Source organism: Hyla sarda, chromosome 4, assembly GCF_029499605.1.
Source record: "Hyla sarda isolate aHylSar1 chromosome 4, aHylSar1.hap1, whole genome shotgun sequence".
Taxonomy (NCBI): domain Eukaryota; kingdom Metazoa; phylum Chordata; class Amphibia; order Anura; family Hylidae; genus Hyla; species Hyla sarda.
Genome location: NC_079192.1, coordinates 305,355,751 through 305,381,802, shown reverse-complemented (window position 1 = coordinate 305,381,802; position 26,052 = coordinate 305,355,751). Strand labels below are relative to the sequence as shown.

Sequence of the window (26,052 nt, the reverse complement as noted above, 5' to 3'; positions counted from 1 at the left end):
GGGACGATACATGTCCTTTACGGCTCACTGGGTGAATGTGATGCCTGCACAGCCACAACACCAACTTGGACAGGTCAAGCCGCTTCCTCCTCCATGCTCTCAGGCCGTTGGTCCTGTGACAGTGTGTAACTCCGCCTCCTCATCCTCCACCATGCCCTCAGCCTCCACTGCCCAGGCAAGTCTCAGTGGCCCTTCAGCTTACCATGTGTGCGGGGCACGGCGTTGTCACGCTGTTCTTCACATGGTTTGCCTTGGCGAACGGAGTCACACAGGGGAGGAACTGCTAAAAGTCATTCGTAAAGAAATCGGAGCATGGCTTTCTCCACGAAAATTGGAAGTGGGAACCATGGTGACTGACAACGGGTTGAACATCTTGCAAGCGCTGCAACTGGGAAGGCTGAGCCATGCAGGGCGCATGGCTCAGCCTTCCCAGTTGCAGTGCATGCAAGATATTCTACCCGTTGTCAGTCACCATGGTTCCCACTTCCAGTTTTCATGGAGAAAGCCATGCTCCCATTTCTTTGTGAAAGAGAAGGTTATCCAGTCCTTGAGCCTGTCAGTTTGTACCAAAGTGCACGGCAGTGCCGACGTCTGGAGCTGTAACTATGGTCAGGGATGATACATGTCCTTTACAGCTCACTGGGTGAATGTGATGCCTGCACAGCCACAACACCAACTTGGACAGGTCAAGCCGCTTCCTCCTCCATGCTCTCAGGCCGTTGGTCCTGTGACAGTGTGTAACTCCGCCTCCTCATCCTCCACCATGCCCTCAGCCTCCACTGCCCAGGCAAGTCTCAGTGGCCCTTCAGCTTACCACGTGTGCAGGGCACGGCGTTGTCACGCTGTTCTTCACATGGTTTGCCTTGGCGAACGGAGTCACACAGGGGAGGAACTGCTAAAAGTCATTCGTAAAGAAATCGGAGCATGGCTTTCTCCACGAAAACTGGAAGTGAGAACCATGGTGACTGACAAAGGGTAGAACATCTTGCATGCACTGCAACTGGGAAGGCTGAGCCATGCGCCCTGCATTGCAGACGTGTTCAATCTGGTTGGTAAGCAGTTCCTGAAGTGTTCCCCTATTTGCAAGACATCCTAACAATGGGAAGGAAACTTTGCATGCAAAGCACACCCTCCTTGAGCTGCAGCATCTGAACAGTATCCCCCAACATAGTCTGATTTGTGACATTGCCACACGTTGAAATTCCACCCTCCAAATGTTGGACAGACTGTACGAAAAGAGAAAAGCCATCACCGATTGCTTGATGATCCAAGCAGATAGGGGTACTCCCCTGTGTAACTTCAATGTGAACCAGTGGAAGCTCATATGTGACACCTGCCGTTTGCTCAGGCCCTTTGAGGAAGCCACATTATTAGTAAGTCGCCACAATTACAGAATGAACGATGTCATTCCACTGCTTCAATTCTTACAACACATGTTGGAAACGATGGCTGGTCAGGGCACTGGAGACGTGGTGCCTACATCTCATGGCCACATGAGCCCTGTGGGGGCTGAACTGGAGGAGGAGGGGGAAGTGGAGCACAGTTTAGGTTTTGCAAAATTTGCGATTTTTCTAGTAATCTGACAGAAGAGGAGGAGCAGGAGCAGCCAGAGGAGCTAGAGGGTTATGAGGAAGGCAAGACAGAGGACCCAGACACACCGTGGCAGTATGCAGTGGAGATGGAGGCAGGGAGTCCCTCCGAGTCACTTGCACAAATGGCACAATGGATGCTTACTTCCTTGCGTAGTGACAGCCGAATTGTCGCCATTCGGCAGCGGGATGACTTCTGGATCTCCACCTTATTGGAACCTCGCTACCGCCACAAAATAGGGGCCTTTTTTGCACCCATTGAGAGAGAGAGAGAGGACAAAGTGACCTACTACAGAGGCTTCCTATGAAGTCAGTGTGCCGATGCCTATAGGCGCCATCGTCCATCCTCTCGCAGGTCTGAATCGGGAGGCCCCTGTGCTCACCTTCCACTGCCATGGCTGCTAGGGAGAGGTGGGGTGGCAGGAGCAGTACCAGCTCCATCAGCAGCAGCCTGAGTCTACAGTCGCCGAGGGGTAGCTTTCTTCACCCGCATTGTGAAGCAACTCAGTAGCAGCAGGTACACCTGGAGCATGACCTGAATCAGCAGGTGGTGGCATACCTTGACATGCCCATGCCAACACACCTTGAAGATCCGCTAGACTTCTGGGCAGCCAAACTTGATTTATGGCCGCAAATAACAGAGTTTGCCCTGGAAATGCTGTCCTGCCTGGCCAGTAGTGTGCCATCAGAGCGGGTGTTTAGTGCGGCGGGAGCCATAGTCACCCCAAGGAGAACTCGTCTGTCCATGAAAAATGTGGAGAGACTGACCTTTGTGAAGATGAATCAGGCATGGATCAGCCAGGATTTCAAACCACCAATGCCTGATGCATGAGAGTAGATTGACCATGGTGCCACACCAACAGTTCACAAATATGGATAGTGCCAAACAGATTTAAGGTGCTGCTCCCCAGTCACAATCATTCCTCCACATCAGACTTTTTTCACCCACCTTCGTCACCGGGTACTGGTATTGCCACCCACCGCACCACTCTGTCACCGGGTCACTTTCAGGACTCCTGACGCTGCTGCTGCCACCTCCAGGCTGTCTTATTCAGCCACTATATGGTCTCTTCTCATGCTTCAGCCAACTCCAGACTGTGTCATTCATCCATGATATGGTCTCCTCATGCTTCAGCCGCCTCCAGGCCTTGCCATTCATCCAATATATGGTTTACTGATGCTTCAGCCAGCTCCAGTCTGTGTCATTGTCCAGAAATAGCTGTTTTTAATATAGATTTGCCACAAATAAATCAGCAGAATCAAATTTTTTCAAAAGTTCGCTCATCTCTATCCGAGATGTAATATGGTCGATAATAATTTTTGCTCATGTTATTTAGAGTTGGCATTTAATTCATCAGTATTGGGTGGCAGAAACAAAAAACAACTAAATGACTACTGTAACTTATTCAAGTAGTCAAGCCATATCTCCTGATTAGGAAATTTTAGGTCCATATGGGGATTTATTAATAAAGCATCTTTTCTGTGTTAGATTGATGATCCTTAGGGTTTGGCTTTCTGATACGGTCCCAAGAGTTGAGGAATGGATGAATGTAGTAGAAACAGTCAGCAAGTTTGAGTATTAAAAAGGGAGAGGTATGGAATTCAAATAAAAAGTGTAATTTGTCCATATACTTTGTTATACAGGAAATTTGGACTGTTAAAATGTATTTTTTTCTCTCCTTATACCCCTCACCTTCTCTTTCATGGCCTAAGGTTTGGGTGGGGTGGGTTAGGATGGGTGGATACAGTATTTATGATTTTACTGTATTTATAGATTTTTATAAATGTGGAGCTTTCTTGTAGGGAAAATCCTAAAAGAAAATAAATAAATAAATAAAAATCCTCTGGTAGTTTTAGGTTATAGGATATGTCCACCATGAACACCCTTATACAGTGGTATATAGTACAACATATAGTTAGGTCCAGAAGTATTTGGACAGTGACACAATTTTCATGATTTAACCTCTGTAAACCACCAAAATGAGTTTACAGCAAAGCAATCGAAATGTGATAGAAATGTAGGCTTTCAGTTTTAATTCACAGGGTTTATCAAAATTTACCGCATTAACATTTCAAACGTACCTGTCATTTAGTAAAACCTTTTACATATCTCTATGATTGGTCAGAGTCTCAATGCTGAGATACCCATGAGTCAGGAGAACGAGCAGGAAGAAGTGCACGACAGCATACTTCACTTCTCAGCTTGCAGCACTCTACGTCCTGTGGCCCCATAGACTTACATTGTAGCCTACCACAAACTCCGCTTCTCCTGATTGGTGGAGGTCTCAGCACTGTGACATGTCAAAGTTTTTTGAAATGACTGGGACATAAATTTCAGCCTTGTTCAAATGAGTAAAAAAATGTGTTTATGTTAAAGTGGAACAGTGTGGATTCCAAATCAAAATCTATGCATTTATACCTTAACTACTTAAGGACCAAGGGCGTACCTGTACATCCTGAGTCCGCTTCCGTTCTATAACGCGGGGCCACATCATAGCGGGTCGGGCAGGGCTGTTGTTAGCCCGTGGCTAATCGCACGCGGGACTGCGTGCTATTAACCCTTTAGACGTGGCGTTCAAAGTTGATAGCCCCTCTTTTCCCATTAAAAAAAAAATAAACAGTGTAAATAAAAATAAACATATGTGGTATCACTGTGTGCGGAAATGTCCGAATTATATATAGCCGAGCGATACTATTTCGTCCAAAGGAAGCTGGGGGGGGTGGGCCAGCCTAATGGCCGCCTCTACTATATTGCGGCTATGCATGCGAGATTACTGGATCTGTTGCATAACTCCGCTTCCAAATTGTGGGTGTGCTTAGCGCATCATGTGTCCCCTGTGGACCTTTCTGGGCTACCCTGGCTGTGGCCTCCCCCCCCCTTCCTCCTAATCCCAGTTGTCTTTCACCACCAACCAGACACTTTCAGTCCTGGGCCAGCTGGGTCCCTGAGACTCTCTGATTGACCCCGCGGGCCCACTGCTGCCCATTACGGGGAACCCTGCCTTTCCCCCGGGAATGTGTTCGGGCTCTTTTTTGAGGGGAGTCGGCCCCTCCCCACTGCGGTTCACCCATGTACTTGCGGCCTCGGAAATCCCTCCCCTCTCCTCCCTATGCCCAGGCGCAGCGTCCACAGGTCATAGCCCATTTGAACATACACAACTGACACACTATTATTCCTCCATAAAGAACTCTACACGACTTCACCGGGCTTTAACCATTTATGAGACACTCTGTCTAACTCCCCCTCTCCCACCCCACACTATAGGATTCTTATACTGCATACTGATGCAGGGCTCTGCCTCTTCGTTGCCCCCCTTTTGTGGAGCCTGGGAGGCAGAACTGGGGATGAGCTTCACGCCAACTCAATGGTCCAAATGCTTTCATCTTACGCACAAATCGGTCATTGCTGGCGATGTGGGCTATCACGGGGAACCATGACGCATATTTGGTGGGCCTGCCCTAGGTTGTCCCAGTTCTGGTCCAATGTTTTACGCATTATTAGGGAGGTCACCGGGATAGCTGTCCCTAACTCTCCGGAGGCGACTCTTTTGTTTCACTTCCCATTGTCATCCTCCTCATTCCGCAAGTCCCTCCTCAGTCATATGCTTCAGGCGGCCAGGACCGTCATTCCTCGTAGATGGCGGTCTTCTGACCCCCCCCACCATGCATGAATGGATAGTTGAGATCACGAACACGCAAAGAATGGAGGAACTGATGGCCCTTACCCCGGAAGACTATGAGCGATACAGTAAGACCTGGTCGGAATGGTTGACTTTCCGGGAATCCTCGGGCTTCCGGACCCTCCTAGATTCTATTCCTATGGGTTGTAACCAACTACATGCCTCAGTTGGCCTGTTATTGTATTCTACCTTGTTTATTCCTTTTCTTTTTTATATGTTTGCTTTGTTTGAAAATTAATAAAACTTTTGAATGATGAAAAAAAAAATATATATATATATATATATTATTAATTAAACTGCACAGTCAAATGCGTACGTGCAAAAAAAATTCCAAAGTCCAAAATAGCGTATTTTTGGTCACTTTTTATATAATGAAAAAATGAATAAAAAGCGATCAAAAAGTTCAATCAATAGAAAATGGTACCACTAAAAATTTCAGATCATCGCGCAAAAATTTAGCCCTCATACCGCCCCATATGCGGAAAAATGTGGGTCAGAAGATGACAATTTTAAACATATTGTAACGCCGAGCACTCCGGGCCCCGCTTCCCCTCCGGAGCGCTCGCGGTGTTACTCTCCTGCTTGCAGCGCCCCGGTCAGCAAGTCTGACCGGGAGCGCTGCTCTGTGTCCCTCGGTGGGGATGCGATCCCCGTGGCGGGACGTGCCCGCCCGCGGGTCGCATCCCGTGTCACTCACCGGCCCGGTCCTTCTGCTCAGTCCTGGCGCGCACGGCCCCGCTCTCTAGGACGGGCGCGCGCTGGGTCTCTTAGATTTAACCCCTTAAGGACGCAGGACGTAAATGTACGTCCTGGTGCGGTGGTACTTAACGCACCAGGACGTACATTTACGTCCTAAGCATAACCGCGGGCATCGGAGCGATGCCCGTGTCATGCGCGGCTGATCCCGGCTGCTGATCGCAGCCAGGGACCCGCCGGCAATGGCCGACGCCCGCGATCTCGCGGGCGTCCGCCATTAACCCCTCAGGTGCCGGGATCAATACAGATCCCGGCATCTGCGGCAGTGCGCGATTTCAATGAATGATCGGATCGCCCGCAGCGCTGCTGCGGGGATCCAATCATTCATAACGCCGCACGGAGGTCCCCTCTCCTTCCTCCGTGCGGCTCCCGGCGTCTCCTGCTCTGGTCTGTGATCGAGCAGACCAGAGCAGAAGATGACCGATAATACTGATCTGTTCTATGTCCTATACATAGAACAGATCAGTATTAGCAATCATGGTATTGCTATGAATAGTCCCCTATGGGGACTATTCAAGTGTAAAAAAAAATGTAAAAAAATGTAAAAGTAAAAAAAAAGTGAAAAATCCCCTCCCCCAATAAAAAAGTAAAACGTCCGTTTTTTCCTATTTTACCCCCAAAAAGCGTAAATTTTTTTTTTATAGACATATTTGGTATCGCCGCGTGCGTAAATGTCCGAACTAGTAAAATAAAATGTTAATGATCCCGTACGGTGAACGGCGTGAACGAAAAAAAAAAAAAAAAGTCCAAAATTACTACTTTTTTAATACATTTTATTAAAAAAAAATTATAAAAAATGTATTAAAAGTTTTTTATATGCAAATGTGGTATAAAAAAAAAAGTACAGATCATGGCGCAAAAAATGAGCCCCCATACCGCCGCTTATACGGAAAAATAAAAAAGTTAGGGGTCATCAAAATAAAGTGATTATAAACGTACTAATTTGGTTAAAAAGTTTGTGATTTTTTTTAAGCGCAACAATAATATAAAAGTATGTAATAACGGGTATCATTTTAATCGTATTGACCCTCAGAATAAAGAACACACGTTATTTTTACCATAAATTGTACGGCGTGAAAACGAAACCTTCCAAAATTAGCAAAATTGCCTTTTTCGTTTTAATTTCCCCACAAAAATAGTGTTTTTTGGTTGCGCCATACATTTTATGATATAATGAGTTATGTCATTACAAAGGACAACTGGTCGCGCAAAAAACAAGCCCTCATACTAGTCTGTGGATGAAAATATAAAAGAGTTATGATTTTTAGAAGGCGAGGAGGAAAAAATGAAAACGTAAAAATTTAATTGTCTGAGTCCTTAAGGCCAAAATGGGCTGAGTCCTTAAGGGGTTAAAGGGCCAGGGCACCATTAATTGGTGCCTGGCCCAATTAGTTCCAAGCACTCCCCACACCATAAAAACCCACTTCCCGTTCCTGTCCCTGCCGGATTTTGTTGCCTTGTGCCCTGAGAAAGCATTTCTGTGTGTTCCATTGCCTTTGTATCCAGACCCTTGCTGTTGCCCCTGACTACGAATCGTTGCTGACTGCCCAGATCTTCTGCTACGTCCGACCTTGCTCTTGCCTTGTCCTTGTGTACCGCGCCTGTCTCAGCTGTCAGTGAGGTTGAGTCGCTATCGGGTGGAACGACCTGGGGGTTACCTGCCGCTGCAAGTCCATCCCGCTTTGCGGTGGGCTCTAATGAAAACCAGTAACCCCTTAGATTCCGTTCCCCTGGTACGGCCCACGCCATCACCTCACTGACACAGAGGATCCACCATTTTTACTGAAAAATGTACTGCGTATAAACGGAAACCCCCAAAAGTTACAAAATAGTGTTTTTCTTCAATTTTGTTGCACACTGATTTTTTTCTGTTTTGCCGTAGTTTTTTGGGGGGTAAAATGACTGATGTCATTACAAAGTAGAATTTGTGGCACAAAAAATAAGCCATAATATGGATTTTTAGGTGCAAAATGTAAAGAGTTATGATTTTTTAAAGGAGGAAAAAATTTAAGTTCAAAAACGGTAAAACCCTGTTGCTCAAGGGGTTAAAAACAGCTTTGATGTACAGTGCAAAGAAATCAGCAATATGTAATTTTTTCCACCTAGTCCCACTTTGAAGTTCCAATGAAATCTGTGAGAGCCTCATGACACAACCCCATGACTGCAGAACAGAGAAAACCACAGCGCAGCAGCTGGACAAGGTTTTTGTCCATGTGCACAATAAAGTTTCCTTTTTTTACTAGGCATGTACTGCAGTCGCCTTCAGTTTGTGGTTGTAGGTCTTTCTGCTTTTAGGTCTGTTTTTAGTTAGTGTTAGACATGCTCAGTCAGGTTGAGGTTAGATGACTAATTTGGTTATTAACCAATATTCCATCTCTCATCCATCTTTGTATGTAATTGTTTACCATAATTCTGCTACACATTCATATTTGTTTCATCTGTCCAAAGGATCTTGTTCCAAAAATGGGAGACTTTCCTAGATGTTTTCTAACAAAGTCTTATCTGAACTTTCTGGTCTTGCTTGTTACCAGGTTTTCTTAGTACGGTATAAACCCTTTGTATAGGCATCTCTTGGCTTTGACAATGATATCCCTTTCTACTTGACTCGACTTGGCCAGATGATGTGAAGGGGGTTCTCTTTACCGTGGAAAGACTTCTGCACCCACTTTAGTTGTCTTCTGTGTTCTTCCAGGCCTATTGGTGATGAGTTTGCAGGTTGTTTCTTGCTTTTTAAGAATGTGCCAAATAGCTTATTTGGCAATTTCTACAGTTACATAGTAACATAGTTCGTAAGGTTGTAAAAAAGACCAGAGTCCATCAAGTTCAACCTATATCCCTAATGAGTCCCTACTGAGTTGATCCAGGGGAAGGCAAAAAACCCTCATACTGGAGGTAAAAATTCCTTCCCGACTCCAGAATATGGCCGTCAGAATAAATCCCTGGATCAACGTTCTGTCCCTATAAATCTAGTATACATAACCAGCAATGTTATTATTCTCCAGAAATGCATCCAGCCCCTTTTGAACTCTTTTACAGAGTTCACCATGACCACCTCCTCCGGGAGAGAATTCCACAGTCTCACTGCTCTTACAGTAAAGAACCCCCGTCTATGGTGGTGTAGAAACCTTCATTCCTCTAAACGTAGAGGATTCCCCCTTGTTATAGATATAGTCCTGTATTTTTATCAATGTACTCCAAAATAGCATCTCTTAGAAAACCCTCAAACAATTTACATACAACGGAGGTTAAACTAACAGGTCTATAATTCCTCGGGTCACCTTTTGTCCCCTTTTTAAATATTGCCACCTTATTTGCCATGCGCCAGTCCTGGGAACAGTCCCTCTACTAAAGAGTCCCTGAATATTAAAAATAGAGGTCTGTCTAATACAATGCTTAATTCCTTTAGAACTCGGGGGTGAAGGCCATCTGGACCTGGTGATTTGTCTATTTTGATTTTTTGTAGGCGGCACCGTACTTCTTTCTGGGTTAGACAGGTGACCTGTATTGGGAAGTTTACCTTATCTCGCTGTATTTCACCTGGCATTTCATTTTCCTCGGTGAATACAGTGAAGAAGAATTTGTTTAACCCCTTCAGGACGGAGCCCATTTTGGCCTTAAGGACCGGAGCGTTTTTTGCACATCTGACTACTGTCACTTTAAACATTAATAACTCTGGAATGCTTTTAGTTATCATTCTGATTCTGAGATTGTTTTTTCGTGACATATTCTACTTTAACATAGTGGTAAATTTTTGTCGATACTTGCATCCTTTCTTGGTGAAAAATCCATAAATTTGATGAAAAATTTGAAAATTTAGCATTTTTCTAACTTTGAAGCTTTCTGCTTGTAAGGAAAATGGATATTACGAATACATTTTTTTTGGTTCACAAATACAATATGTCTACTTTATGTTTGCATCATAAAATTGACGTGTTTTTACTTTTGGAAGACACCAGAGGGCTTCAACGGTCAGCAGCAATTTTCCGATTTTTCACAAAATTTTCAAACTCGGTATTTTTCAGGAACCAGTTCAGGTTTGAAGTGGATTTGAAGGGTCTTCATATTAGAAATACCCCATAAATGACCCCATTATAAAAACTACACCCCCCAAAGTATTCAAAATGACATTCAGTCAGCGTTTTAACCCTTTAGGTGTTTCACACGAATAGCAGCAAAGTGAAGGAGAAAATTCACAATCTTCATTTTTTACACTCGCATGTTCTTGTAGACCCAATTTTTTAATTTTTACAAGGGGTAAAAGGACAAAATTTTTACTTGTATTTGTAGCCCAATTTCTCTCGAGTAAGCACATACCTCATATGTCTATGTAAAGTGTTCGGCGGGCGCAGTAGAGGGCTCAGAATGGAAGGAGCGACAAGGGGATTTTGGAGAGTACGTTTTTCTGAAATGGTTTTTGGGGGGCATGTTGCATTTAGGAAGCCCTTATGGTGCCAGAACAGCAAAAAAAAAAATCACATGGCATACCATTTTGGAAACTAGACCCCTCGGGGAATGTAACATGGGATAAAGTGAGCCTTTATACCCCACAGGTGTTTCATGACTTTTGCAAATGTAAAAAAAATAAAATAATTTTTACCTAAAATGCTTGTTTTCCCAAAAATTTTTAATTTTTAAAAAGGGTAATAGCAGAAAATACCCCTAAAAATTTGAAGCCCAATTTCTCCCGATTCAGAAAACACCCCATATGGGGGTGAAAAGTGCTCTGCTGGCGCACTACAGGTCTTGGAAGAGAAGGAGTCACATTTGGCTTTTTGAAAGCAAATTTTTCTCTGGGGGCATGCCGCATTTAGGAAGCCCCTATGGTGCCAGGACAGCAAAAAAAAAAACACATGGCATACCATTTTGGAAACTAGACCCCTCGGGAAATGTAACAAGGGGTTAAGTGAACCTTTATACCCCACAGGTGTTTCACGACTTTTGCATATGAAAAAAAAAAAAAATTATTTTTTACCTAAAATGCTTGTTTTCCCAAAAATGTTACATTTTTAAAAAGGGTAATAGCAGAAAATACCCCCCAAAATTTGTAACACAATTTCTCCCGAGTATGGCGATACCCCATATGTGACCCTTAACTGTTGCCTTGAAATACGACAGGGCTCCAAAGTGAGAGCGCCATCCGCATTTGAGGCCTAAATTAGGGACTTGCATAGGGGTGGACATAGGGGAATTCTACGCCAGTGATTCCCAAACAGGGTGCCTCCAGCTGTTGCAAAACTCCCAGCATGCCTGGACAGTCAACGACTGTCCGACAATACTGGGAGTTGTTGTTTTGCAACAGCTGGAGGCTCCGTTTTGGAAACAGTGGTGTACCAGACGTTTTTCATTTTTATTGGGGAGGGGAGGGGGGTTGTATATGGGTATGTGTATATGTAGTGTTTTTTACTTTTTATTTAATTTTTTGCTAGTGTAGTGTTTTTAGGGTACAGTAGTTTCTCGCTGGCAGTTTGAGCTGCGGCAGAAAATTTGCGGCAGCTCAAACTTGCAGCCAGATACTTACTGTAAACCTCCGCCCATGTGAGTGTACCCTGTACATTCACATTGGGGGGGGGGGGGGGACATCCAGCTGTTGCAAAACTACAACTCCCAGCATGCGCTGACAGACTGTACATGCTGAGAGTTTTAGTTTTGCAACAGCTGTAGGCACACTGGTTATGTATCACTGAGTTTGTGACCTAACTCAGTGTTTCACAACCAGTGTGCCTCCAGCTGTTGCAAAACTACAACTCCCAGCATGTACGGTGCATGGTGTAAGGTGACTGCTGGGAGTTGTAGTTTGCAACAGCTGGAGGCACACCGGTCGTGAAACACTGAGTTAGGTAAAAAAAAAAAACTCTAAGTTTCACAACCAGTGTGCCTTCAGCTGTTGCAAAACTACAACTCTCAGCAGTCACCGACAGCCAACGGGCATGCTGGGAGTTGTAGTTATGCAACCAGCAGATGCACCACTACAACTCCCAGCATGCACTTTAGCTGTTTGTGCAAGCTGGGAGTTGTAGTTATACAACAGCTGAAGGTACACTTTTCCATAGAAAAAATGTGCCTCCAGCTGTTGCAAAACCATAAGTCCCAGCATGCCCATAAGGGAATGCTGGGAGTTGTGGTGGTCTGCCTCCTGCTGTTGCATAACTACAGCTCCCAGCATGCCCTTTTTGCATGCTGGGAGCTGTTGCTAAGCAACAGCAGGAGGCTGTCACTCACCTCCAACAATCCAGCCGCATGAGGTCAGTCCCTCGTCGTCGCCGCCGCTGCTCCTGGGGCCCCGATCCCAACATTGACGCCGGGGATCGGGGTCCCTAGCACCCGGGGTGCACATCCCGCACCCGCTCACGTCCTCCGGAAGAGGGGCGGAGCGGGTGCGGGAGTGACACCCGCAGCAGGCGCCCTGATTGGTCGGCCGGTAATCCGGCCGACGAATCAGGGCGATCGTGAGGTGGCACCAGTGCCACCTCACCCCTGCAGGCTCTGGCTGTTCGGGGCCGTTAGAGAAGGCCCCGAACAGCCAGTAATTCCGGGTCACCGGGTCACTGGAGACCCGATTGACTCGGAATCGCCGCAGATCGCTGGACTGAATTGTCCAGCAATCTGCGGCGATCGCTGATATGGGGGGGCATAATGACCCCCCTGGGCGATATGCCGGGATGCCTGCTGAACGATTTCAGCAGGCATCCGGCTCCGGTCCCCAACCGGCTAGCGGTGGGGACCGGAATTCCCATGGGCGTATGGATACACCCTCGGTCCTTAAGGACTCAGAATGCAGGGCGTATCCATACGCCCTATGTCCTGAAGAGGTTAATATATTTGCTTTTTCCTGATCCCCGTTTATAATTTCTTCCTCATCATTTTTTAAAGGGCCAACACTTTCATTTTTGACCTTTTTGCTATTTATATAGTTAAAGAACATTTTGGGGTTAGTTTTCCGCTCTTTGGCAATGAGTCTTTCTGTCTCTATTTTTGCAGCTTTTATCTGTATTTTACATATTTTAACTCTTTCTCAATATCTTTTTAATGCTTCTTCACTGCCATCCTGTTTTAGTAGTTAAAATGCTTTATTTTTATCATTTATTGTCCCCTTAACATTTTTATTCATCCATATTGGTTTTCTTTTATTTCTGACCCTTTTATTCCCATAGGGTATATACCTCTTACAGTGAGAATTTAAGATATTCCTAAAAGTCTCCCATTTAGTGTCAGTATTAATATTTTTTAGGCCATTTTATATTGTTAAGGGCTTCTCTGAGTTCATTGTTTTTGTGGCCCCTCGAGACATTCCTTTATTGAAGAACAAGTTATAATGTATTATATTATGATCACTATTTCCTAGGAGTTGTTGCTGTTTTTTTTATTCATTTTGCGGTTTTCATACTACTCCACTTTTCTTTTACTGAAAGTTTATATGAACAGCTTCCAAATGTGAATTCAGCATTTAGAATACATTTTTGTAAAGGGTTATTCACACCTTAGACATATATGGCATTTTACATGCCAGAAATGTCTGATAGACGTGGTTCCCATCTCTGGGACCTGCATTGGGGTCCTCGCACCCTTGTCCTGCCTGAAAAGCCAGCATCTGTCAAGCTGCAATGTGTTTTGCTGTACCTTTCCTCCCTGAGCAATTCTCCCTCTGACAGAAAGCTGAACACAATGTGCACACTGCATTCCAGTTTACTCTTAAATGAAATCTGTCATCAGAAACACCCGCACTAACCTGTTATAAGGCTTGTAGTGCAGATGACACTGATCACAACTATACTTACCTTGTCCCGATTCCTTGCTGCGTTCCGTCGTTACTTTTTCGTGTTATGCTAATGAGCTGTTTGGACAGAGCTACTTTCGCTTCCCTAGGCACGGTGACATCACTGCTGCCAGGTCAGCGCTCTACCTGGCTCATCAATATTCATAGCCTCCCTCCCTGCTCGCTCTCTCTCTGACAAAGTTGCGCCAGGCACATTTATGTCACTGCTACTGGGTAGGAGCTCCTCCCAGCTCATCAATATTCATATTCCCCCCTCCTTGCTCACTCCCTTTCTGACACAGCGGCGCATCCGCCACTGTGTTAAAGAGAAATTCAGCAGAAAGGGGGAAAATTTTATATTTATAAGCCGGGCGGAGCACCAATCCAGCAGCAGCGATGCCCATGCCCCAAGAAGCTAATTAGCATATCATGAAAAAGCGGAATAACGGTGGAACAAGGATGAGGTAAGTATCGTTTTGATCAGTGTCACCGGCACTACAAGCTTGTATAACAGGTTAGTGCGAGTGGTACTGATGACAGCTTTCCTTTAATGGGGCGCAATAAGCTGACCTTAGTCCTCTGTAATAAGAGTTCATTTACAGGCTCCTGACACCATATATATATGGTACACTTAGGAAAAGTTAGGAATGCTCCAGATGAATATATAATCCTACTTATTCGTAAGTAACTGTGAAGTTTCTTTAATAAATAATAGCATAATATCTTGTAATTATATAATTTTATATAATTATACTGTGGTATAAAAATGACTCTTCTCATTCACAGGTCTCCTGCTCATTCAGTTAGTTCACAATCCAGTGTTCAAAAGAGTTTTGATGAGTCTCCATACTATATTCCAACATCGCCAGAAACTAAATCTGCTTACGATGAAGATAGTGTATATGAGACGTATCCGTTTACTGATGAGCAATGTAATGATACTGTATTTGTGAGTGATACTGACAGTCCTGCAACAACTAGTTATCTGTGGTAAGTTACACACATGAGGATTTGCATTACAGATAATATTTGCATGGTAGGTTATGTTTGTCATACACAATGGTCCAGACTTATTAATTTGCCTGCAACTAAATCTGTCTTATTTTGCTCATACCAACCAATCAAAGCTCAGGTTTCATATCCTAAATGGGTTACCCACCATGAGGTGATTTTAGTACTTATCTGCCAGACAGTAATAGACTTGCTTAGGAAGAGTCCATGCTTGACTTGGAGCTAAATGGCGGGGTTGTGTGTCCACTATAATGCTGCCTCTTTCTTTTTGTGAAATGGCTGTTTCCTGTTTGAGTTCCCTCCCTCTAATTACAAGTCTCAGGATCCCCTTGTTTGTAAGTGTGAGGTCACTTTTCTCCCTCCTACACATCATTAACTTCACCCATTGCAGCACACCTGAGCTACAATTCCCTGCAGCCATGTGGAGAATTATCTCCTTCCCACCTAGCGGTTGCTTCAGCAATTGAAACAGACAGGCTCCCTTTCAACACCTGACTAGAGATGCTATGTCTGGGGCCCATTGTAACCTGGAAAAACCTGAGTTGACACTCATTTTGTATGCTGTTAAAAATAAACATTCGGGCAAAGATCACATAAGAATTGCAAGACCAGGCATCAGACACAGGTACAGACACTATATTATGAACTACACTAATTACTAATTCTAAAATCCTGGAATATCCCTTTAACATAGTATACACACTGATGTATATATGCTTAGGAATTTTTTTTTTCTTCCAGGCATTTCTATTCGTTTTTTGTTTATTAATTTCACCATCTTTATTGTATATTGCTAACTTTGTGGCACAAATGCCATTTTATTACATCTACATAATAATCTTATGCACTTTTGCATAAAGTCTGAGCATGTTCATGCACTTTATACCGGTGGAAATGTCTTTATATCTTTATATTCATCTCAGGTCATTCTACACGTATTATGTGTAGCATGTGGATTTGTTAATATTTGGTCCTCTGCTATTTCTTTTGGTGCTTTTTGGTAAGCTTTTTGGTAAGCTTTTTAATTGTTTTTAAATTGATTTATTTTTATTTTTATATAAGCTAAATAAATTATAAATGTGATCGTGTAGATTGGGTATACACAATACATTTTTCATGGTCTCTTTTTGTTACTGATCAATTTACTATAATTTACACTAGAAAGTGGTCCAATTTTGGGCACATGGACCGCCACATATGTGGCATACTTGTAGCAACATAGGGGGGTATTTATCAATTCTTGTTGTGGAAAGCTATTTGTGAACATTGTTTTAATGGCATTTTTTAATCATAAGTTCAGTCGGGGGTAGCATCGATTTGTGACTTTTGAGAGCCATTTGCACTACATATTTGTGCCTTTTCAAAAAGTTGGTCATAATAAATTCATGACCACTGCAGTTTCTTGACTTAATAGTCAACTCACATGGAATACTTTGCCTTCAAGTCTATAATGATTGTCGCACAACTTAAATGCAAAAAGTCACTGTGCACAACTTTTGTGACAACTATAGGAGAAAAAAGCCACCCAAAAAGCTTGATAAACTCTTCCCCATAGTACAGTACAGTTTAGCTAAAGACCAACATGTAAAATAATTCTAGGCTTTAGTAAATCTGCTTCTCTGTCCTACCTAAATGCAAAGTCTAGATATTCTCCATCTATTTTCAAAACATATAAAGTAAGCCCTAATAATCATAATAGTAATGCAGTTCTATTACACACAAAAAAAATATAGCAGAATACAGACAAGCAAAGTTTTCGCAAAGTATTTTTTCAAAAAACATTTTTATTTTAATATATAGTGTAGTATATGGTTTTTTTTATTTGTGTTTTTTTTTTCCATACATTTAAACCAATGGAAAAGATAAAAAACCTTAAAAGGGTTCCAAGGTATGACCTATTCTGAGGATAGGAGATAATTATTTGATCTGGGGTGCACTGACTTCTGGAGCACCCCCAATCTTGAGTACAATAGTACAATAGCCTAGTACAATGTTCAACTAGCTTAATTCTCAAGAATTAAGCTAGTTGAACATTGTACTAGGCTCTAGTTCTGATAGAAGACACAGATGCCCGGTTTTTGAGATCACAAATGATCTCAACAGTTGGACCCTTGCGATCAGATAGGTATCCCATATTTTGTGAGACAACCACTTTTTAACAATAATTTGTCTAGGGAATGCTGCTATTTAAAGTAAAAAAGAGAAAAAATTATCACAACCCACAGATCTAATTATCTTCCGCTGCTCCCCCTGTGCCTCAGTTGCTCCGCTTCCAGATTCCCCCTCAGCCAGTGATTGCTGGGTGGCAATCTGACATATTAAACCCTGGCCCTGGTCTTCTTCCTGGTGCCTGCGCTCAATATGTCAGATTGCCGCTCAGCCAATCACTGGCCAAGGCGGGACATAACTAAGGCCAGCAAATACTAAGCTATAGCGTGATGTGTTGACCATAAGGAGCCCAAAAGAGGGGCGCATCAGGAAACCACAGTGGGACAACGAAGGCACCAGGGCAGGGGAGAGGTGGAAGGAAGTAGATGTTTTTTATATCGGACAAAATGGTAAATTTGCTTTAAAAAAACTAGCCCAAAGTACTCATTTGTTACATTCTATTTATCATTTTTATTGTTTAGACAAAGATCTGAACACATTTTCTGTCGATTGGATGCAAGTATTTACATAGCAGTTAAGAACTGTCTCTCATCACTCTTTGTATATTGTAGTAATTATAACATTGTTTACTACGCAGGTCCTTTGACAATATGGATAACCCTGACACAGAGAGAGATGTCTACGGCAGGGAGGACACACATCCAATAGAAAGCGATGGAGTATATGTAAATGTCCCCCATATTGAGGAACCTGTGTATGACGAACCAGAGGGTTTTGAAAGAATTGTTCAACCGTCTGTTGAAAAGTTGGACACAATTCAGCCCAAAGACGAGGAGGTACGTCAATTCATCTCGCTGATGATACAATAGTGAGATCATTTAAAAATTGGGCAGCTTCATTGTGTATAGGCAGCTTCAAGCCACTTGATATTTCAAAAAAGTGGTGTAAAGTTAGCCAAAATCTATGATAGCTTGCATCTGACATAGGGTTTAGTTTGGAGTACATGGACAACCATAGACCTGGCAAATTTGTAGCAACATAGTCCAGCACGGTTTAGCTAAAGACCAGCGTATAACATTTCAGGCTTTAGTAAATCTCCTGCTGTATGTACTACCAAAATGAAAAGTCTACCTATTCCCCATCTTTTTTCTAAATGTCTAAAGGAAGCCATATTAGGCATAGTAATATAGTGCTATTATACCACAAAAAAAGGTGTTTGACAAGCAGTTTTTGCTGCAAAGTATTTTTTTCAAAGAACCATTTTTATTGAACTTATATATAGTATTTAAAACATTTTTCATATGTAAATATCCCCAAATTTAGGAACCTGTGTATGATGAAGCAGAGGGTTATGGAAGAATTGCTCAACCTGCTGTTAAAGAGTTGATCTCCACAGAAGTATCTTATGTTAAATTTCTGCTTCTTCTTACGGACACAATTCAGCCCAAACTGGAGGAGGTACGTACGCTCAGTGAGGTTTTGTGAATTGGGCCCCCTCTGACCCCTCAGAACCAAGGGTCCATACTATTTGGAAGACATACAAGTTCTACATGTCCAACATGTAAATTTGGTTCTGCTGAAGTCTATGACACTGCATTAACTGTCCCCAACTCAGCCCCGTGGCACAGTTTACTGCAACTTCTTGCTTGATATCATGCACAGAATGTTCTGTCTAGTTGGTAAAATTCAGAAGAAATGTTTTATCAAAGCTTTTTTTTACTTATTAATACCAATATAAATATAAAGTGACAGTCTGTGGTCTTTTAGATTCGTGAAGTTGATGTGAAAAGTTTATTCTCCAATCTGAATGAAATCCTTCTGGTCCACGAATCATTTCTAAATGAGCTGAAAAAAACAGAACAAGATCAACAAAACCAGCTTATCCGTATTGGTAAGTATGGTAGAAAAACCATTATTTGGTCCAGTTAGTAAGATTTTTATTAATGGGTTCTCCGGGGAAAACTTCTTTAGTGGCAAAGACTAGACAATAAAAAGTCATATTAGTGCTTAATATACTGTTATTAGCTGTTTTGTAATGTTACTGTGATTCATATGCATTACTCTGCTTACTCTGGCCGGAAGTTCTGTAGGCCTCCATTCTGTGACGTTACCAAACCACGTCATCGTAGGGACCCTGGCTTTCTCATGCGTCTTTATAAAAGACTGCTGAGTGACATATTGATGCCGAGGTCTCACTATGCTTTGGTGCATTGCCAGAAGAGCAGTCTGTCAGTGTCATCCATGTCCATGACGTCATGACCCCACTCTAGACACTTCATTAGCACAGACTTGTCACAGCGTCTCACAAACAGAATTTAGGGCTCATTCACAGGAGTGGATTTATTTGCAGGTTTCCAGCTGCGTGTTTGAAAGGGGACGGGCTCTTCGCAGTCAAGAATCTACCACAGACCCTATTGACTTTAATGGGGCTTGCGGCAGATTTTCCACAGCAGAAATTCCACAGCCGAGAATCAGCTGCGGACAGCCGCAGAGAGCCCACTCCGCAAATAAATCCGCTTGTGTGAATGAGCCATAACACTGTATTTTGGGCAAGTATAAGGGAGGAAAAGCCGCACTAAGCTGGACTGATGAGGTTGCATAAAGGATGGCCTGTGGGAATCTGGGTAGTATAGAGGGACACACTATGCAGCTGAAACTAGAAGTCAATAGTAATCTGAATGGGTGTAATTCAACAAAGGAGCAGGCTCCAGAACATTCATTTCATTCTCAAAATGACATATTTGTGCTGGTGAGTGTAATACAAATTCTTGCTCTACATGTGCATTTAATTTTTTTTTTTACCTTCTGCTTGGATAACCCATTTATTGTTATTCATGAAATAATGGCCATTATCGGTATGCATTCTGCTTTGTTTCAGGAAGTCTTTTTCAGGAATTCAGCAAAGATATGGAAAATGTATATACTGTATATTGTTCTACATATACCAGATCCACGTCACTGTTACAGTACTACCAAGAGATACATGTAGCTGAGTTAATCCAAAATGCCATTAAATCAGCATTGTAAGTATCACAGCACTTCTCATGTATCATGATATTTACATCCCTGTTCCTTATGATGTAGGTAAACATGTTGTGTCTAGTTTGAACCTGTCATCAGTTTTTTTCCTATATAACTGTTGGCAACAGTTAAAATCAGCTTGCTTACCATATCTTACCAAGTCTTCATGGCGGGTAATGATACTGCAGAAATAGTTGTTCCATGCTGCATGTAAATTAGGAGCAAGTAGTCTGCATGGGGCTCTTCTTCCTGAGGTAGTCACTGCGGCTCCAGGCTGTATCCACTCCTACTCCGGTGTGATTGACTGCCCAGGCACCACAGATGTCACCGCTGAAGTCTCCCGGGACCCGATACAGCTTCATTTACAAACATAGCTTCTGGGCATGTACAAGATTTTGGGGCTGAGGGGTGATGTTGGGGGTGCTCAGGCTGTTGATCACGCTGGAGTAGGCATGAATACAGCCTAAAGAGGTGAGTACCTCAGGAAAAAGAATGCTCCAAATTTACATACAGCACTGGACAACTTTAAAACTTATTTCCTCCATGATTGCTGCCAGCCCTAAAGACTTCTAGATATAGTAATCAAGCTAATTTTGCCCTATATAACCTGTTGCCAATGGTTATAAAGGGTAAAATCTGATGACAGGTTCTCTTTAAATTGTAAGAATATGCCATTTGTCTTCCTTAGTGGGCATAGGTGTAACTTATAGTTTCTAGGCCCCAGTACAAAATTTGCAACAGGACCCCATGTGCCTTTTATAACACTGGCCGACTATAGGGTAGAAGTGCCATGGGGCCCCTTAAGGCACCACGACCCAGATGCGACTGCTACCTCTGCCCTACCTATAGTTATGCCCATGTTGGTGGGGTTTTGATTCTGTGACAACTTCTGATCTTGAAAATGATGGTGCTGCATTTCTATTTAAAGAGGTTTCCCCAAATTTTTTGGATAGTCTATCCTCGGGCCATCAATATGTGATCAGTAGGGTGCCAGCACTTACACAGATTAGATGTTTGGCAGAATCGCTGCGCTCAGATATATAATGTGAGCGGAGCTGGAAGCCTTGTGGTTGTGTTGGGTGCTACAGTCAGCTTTCAAGTGAGTTGCAGCTCCACCACTACACAATGAACAGAGCTGAGTCATCCGGCTCCATTCACTGCAGCAGCCCTGCCAAACACATGATCAATGGGGATACCAGGGAGCACCCCATTGATCAGATATTGATGGTCTATGCTGAACAAAAGCCATCAGATAAAGTCTTGGAAACCCCATTTATGCACTTCTGCTCCATCATAGATTGCCCTTGCATCAGAGATATCCCAGCCAACATATATACAAAGAATTACAACACCACAGAGGTGGACAGGATTGTTACTGGGAAGAAGAAATGCTGAAAGGGCCACATGGTGTCACCTGTACCCTCTGCTGTGGGAATGTGACTTTAGACATACAGACTTCCTTTGAGTCTCATCCATGCATCAATTAGTTTCTTCATAAATCTTTTAGAATTAATGCTATAGTTGCTAAGTTATATGATGCTTAAAAAACAAACAAAAAAAAAAACAAACAATCCTAAACATCCACAATTTCCCTCTTTTTAAAACAAAGGAGTGGCTCACCTTCACATTATACAGATCTTACCTTCTACCTTATCATGCCTGTGCAACGTATCACTAAGTATCCACTGTTACTGCAGAATATCTTGAGCACAGTCACACAGAACAAAGAGTCATCGGAGGCGTTGCAGAGAGCCCGCAACACCATGGAGGAGGTGAATGCCAACATCAATGAAAATAAGAGACGCAAAGAAGTTGGTGAGAAAAGTTTTAGATGGATAATCTTGGCATCTTTTATAATTTTAAGATCTTTTAGTGATCTACACCTACCCCAAAATATTCACACATTTAAGGGGTTGTCCAGCTAAAAATCCCCCTATAGGGGATAAGTGTCTGATCCAGCAGGCAGACCCCCTCCCCCCCGGATCTCCAGAATTGGGCCTCAGCTTTCAGAGAGAGCGCTGTACTTTTCGGCATCTTCGCTTCCATAGCATGTAATAAAGAGGTTAATGACACCGCAGATTAATTGAATTATTTTTTTTCTGAACAACCCTTTTAAATGCATAGATGGAGGTTGCACTACTGGCCATCACAGTTTACTCAGGGCTGCAGGGTGGCTACTGTACTTACTACAATTGACCTTTACTTCCATAAACCATTTAAACCAGAGGTCCCCAACCCAGTCCTTAAAGGGGTACTCCGGTAGAAATTTTTTTTTTTAATCAACTGGTGCCAGAAAGTTAAACAGATTAGTAAATTACTTCTATTAACAAATCTTTACCCTTTCCAGAGGAAATTGTTTTCTTTTTGAATTTCTTTTTTGTCTTGTCCACGGTTCTCTCTGCTGACACCTGATGCCCATATCAGGAACTGTCCAGAGCAGGAGAAAATCCCCATAGCAAACCTATGCTGCTCTGGACAGTTCCTGACACGGACAGATGTGTCAGTAGAGAGCACTGTGGACAAGACAAAAAAGAAAGGAAATAGAATAGAAGTAATTTACAAATATGTTTAACTTTCTGGCACCAGTTCATTTAAAAAAAAAGTTTTCCACCGGAGTACCCCTTTAAGGCCTACCAACAGTCCAGGATTTACATTTTTCCCTGTTCTGTTCCAATAAAGTTACTAAAAAAACAGAATGTTGGTGGGCCTTGAGGGCTTGGTTGGGGACCACTGACTTAATTAGGCAAAATACTCCCCCACAAAAATAAATACGTGAATATGTTATGATACGTTGCATTTCAAAACCCAACCTTAGGAGCATTGCTTTTTTATTGTTATTTTTGCCTAATTATCATGTATACACTTGTACTGTGTATGTTACTATTTATTTATTTAGTTATTTCTTATATATATATATATCAAGCAAATACCATTGAGCCCTATGTTTAAACTGAGCAATAGTGGATCACTATAGCTTTTTAACAATTTTGAAATTCACTTACATTTATAATATATATATATATATATATATATATATATATATATATATTAAATATTTGTATGCTTCTAGTGCCCTTCTAGGGCTTGTGATATTTATGATCCAAACACTTCTCCCTATGTTCATAATTTATAACTTTGTCATCAGTATTTTCATATGAAGAACATAAGTAAAATGCAATAGAGGTTGCTGGTCATTATATTATTCCACTCTGTACAATGAATGTAAAAGTGTTGTGCTGAGATTATGTGTTATACCCACATTATGCCTGCAGGTGTCGCTATAGCAGCCTTCTACAATTATATGCTGTGGTTACACAAGCTTGTAAGTAGTAAACTGAATATTACTTGTAGTCAGAAAAAAGAATACTCAGCATAAGCACAATAATTCACTGTTAGGAGTGACTATATTACTGTACTGTGGCATCAAGATGCTCTGGGCTTGAATGACTCTTGTGCTTTTTGCTATGACCCTTTATTAATGGTCACTTAGCTGCACTCTAAGTGCAACTTGTTATTTACGTGGTCAGGTATTAGTGAAGCATTGCCCTAGGATGTTTTATTAAAAATCTGAATCTGAAATCTGCTCCTCCAACATGTTTCACCAAGATGGCTTCATTATAAGCAGATTTCATGTTTTTAACAAAACATCCTAATCCTAGGTACCGTATTTTTCCCCCTATAGGATGCACCAGCGTATAAGACGCACCCAATTTATAGGTGCCAAATCGAAAAAAAATTAAGATTCGGAACCCAACAGTGGTCTTCAACCTGCGGACCTCCAGATGTTGCAAAACTACAACTCCCAGCATGCCCGGACAGCCGTTGGCTGTCCGGGCATGCTGGGTGTTGTAGTTTTGCAACATCTGGAGGTCCGCAGGTTGAAGACCACTGGTATAGGAGGTAGTACTCACGTGTCCCCGCCGCTCCGGACCCGTCACCGGTGCCCTGGATGTCGCTCCATCGCTGTCGCCGCGTCCCCGTGGTGTCCCCGGCGCTCCGGACTTCTTCTTTCCCGGGATCCACGCTCTCCGTCGCCATCATCACGCCGCTACGCACGCCCATCCTATTGGATGACGTGCGCGACGACATGATGACGTTTAAGGAGAGCGCAGGGGATCCCGGCACGTAGAATACACCAAGGAGGCAGGTAAGGTCCCTCCCGGTGTCCTGTAAGCTGTTCGGGATGCCGCGATTTCACCGCGGCAATCCCGAATAGCCCGACTGAGCAGCCGGGTTAGTGTTATTTTCGCTTCAGACGCGGCGGTCAGCTTTGATCGCCGCGTCTGAAGGGTTAATACAGGGCACGATCGGTGATGTCCTGTATTAGCGGCGGGTCCCGGCCATTGATGGCCGCAGGTATTCGCCGTATAAGACGCGCCAACTTTTCCCCCCCAGTTTTGGGGAAGAAAAAGTACGTCTTATACGGCGAAAAATACGGTATATAACAAACATAAAGTTCATAGTAAAGTGTCTTCCTGGCCTGCCTTTTATTCTTTATTTATAGGTATAATATACAGAAACATTGGCTCTAGTAAAATGAGAGCAAATATCATGTGAAAATCATTATCCATTTTCCTCTTATTTTTCTTCATCTTTGAACAGCCGGTAAGTACCTGAGGTCAGACCAGCGAACCATAAGGGAAAAGATGTCGACTCTAAACACTCACACTCTGACTAAGAAGTCTCAACGCATAAGTCAGTTCCTAAAACAGCAGACCGGCATAGTACCCAAGGTAAGAATGTTCTGCCCTGTCTCAACAAATACAAAGATAAAAGTATGTGTTCACGTCTGTGTTAAAGAAGAAAGAAATTCTGTGTTTAAAAGAAAATATTAAATAAAAACCTTTTGTTATAGAATGTACAACTATAACCAGCTGTAAACACATTTAAATTCCAATAAGAAAAGAACAAACAAGTTATGAATATTTATCCAGCCTTCTGTGGTGATGTAACTCAAGAGAGGGCTGGATTATTATTCAGGAGGAGGTGCTGTTAAAGCAGCGGGCAGGCTGATTGGTACACCGAGGGTTAAAGTTATGACAAATAAAGTATACAAATAATACCACCCCACCATGACCACTACCATTACACCACATAGTGACTGGATAATACTGTTACTGAATAAAAACCATTGTACATATAGTGTCTATATAGTGGTAGATGCCAGCTCTTCACAGACTCTACAGACCATATAAGTGATTACAGTGCAGTTACATCTGGTGGCTCTTAGTGTCACCTTTTCTGATCAGAGCCATTAACATTTCCCTTTCTCCTCATCTGGCCCCTGGCAATCATGAAGAGTCCTCCTGACCAAACTCATCTCCGCAGAATCCGCCAGACAAACATTTTAGGCTCGTCGCTGCAAAACCAGCTTTTTTTCTATACAAACTCCCCATTTGTATTGTCCCACATAGTAGTAAAAATGACCCACTTTATGGGGGAGATTTATGAAAACCTGTCCAGAGGAAAAGTTGCTGATTTGCCCATAGCAACCAATCAGATTTCTTCTTTAATTTTTGAAAAGGCCTCAGAAATGAAAGAAGCGATCTGATTGGTTGTTATGGGCATCTCAGCAACTTTTCCTCTGGACAGGTTTTCATAAATCTCCCCCTATGTCTCCATATGCAGTTGGGCCCGATTTGGGTCCTCAAATAGAAGTTAGGCCCCTCTGCGCCCCATATAGTAGAGAGATCCTCCTCTGTGCCCCTATATGGTAGGGACATATATGCCGGATCCCAGGACAGGCTCACCTTACCTTGCAGCCTTTGTCGCAGTCACACCCCCTGCAATCCTGATTGGTACACTCCTGATCAGTATGCTAAATACTATAAAAATTTGGCACGAGAGAGTAGCAAAAATATATATCCGCTGTGTTAAGAAGCTTAATTCTGTAAAACGTTAAATACCTATAAATGTCTCCAATGTTAGCATAAATAAGGTTATACTGACATCTACAAAATTAGTGCATTTAAAACCTAAATAATGGATTTAAAAAGAGTATGTATATATAATAAAATAGTTTATTATATACAGTAGGTTGTAATTCATTGGGGCTATATGCTGTGGATTTCCATGGCCTTAGAAGTATACGCTATTCCTATGATTTCGTTTTTTTCGCTGTCTTTAGGTTCAG

General features: G+C 42.7%; 1 protein-coding gene across 2 annotated transcripts in view; it reads left to right on the top strand.

The window, feature by feature from the left end:
• ARHGEF37 (Rho guanine nucleotide exchange factor 37) overlaps positions 1-26,052 on the top strand; it is an 87,967-nt gene that overhangs the window by 33,442 nt on the left and 28,473 nt on the right. Inside the window, exons 3-9 of one of the 2 annotated variants that reach the window (XM_056574747.1) lie at positions 14,565-14,768; positions 17,536-17,734; positions 18,222-18,356; positions 18,666-18,789; positions 19,777-19,921; positions 21,529-21,734; positions 24,522-24,652. In XM_056574747.1, coding sequence (XP_056430722.1) covers positions 17,549-17,734; positions 18,222-18,356; positions 18,666-18,789; positions 19,777-19,921; positions 21,529-21,734; positions 24,522-24,652 — 927 coding nt within the window. In that variant the 5' untranslated portion in view covers positions 14,565-14,768; positions 17,536-17,548. The remainder of the gene's footprint in view (positions 1-14,564; positions 14,769-17,535; positions 17,735-18,221; positions 18,357-18,665; positions 18,790-19,776; positions 19,922-21,528; positions 21,735-24,521; positions 24,653-26,052) is intronic. The other variant, XM_056574748.1, reaches the window with a different exon arrangement.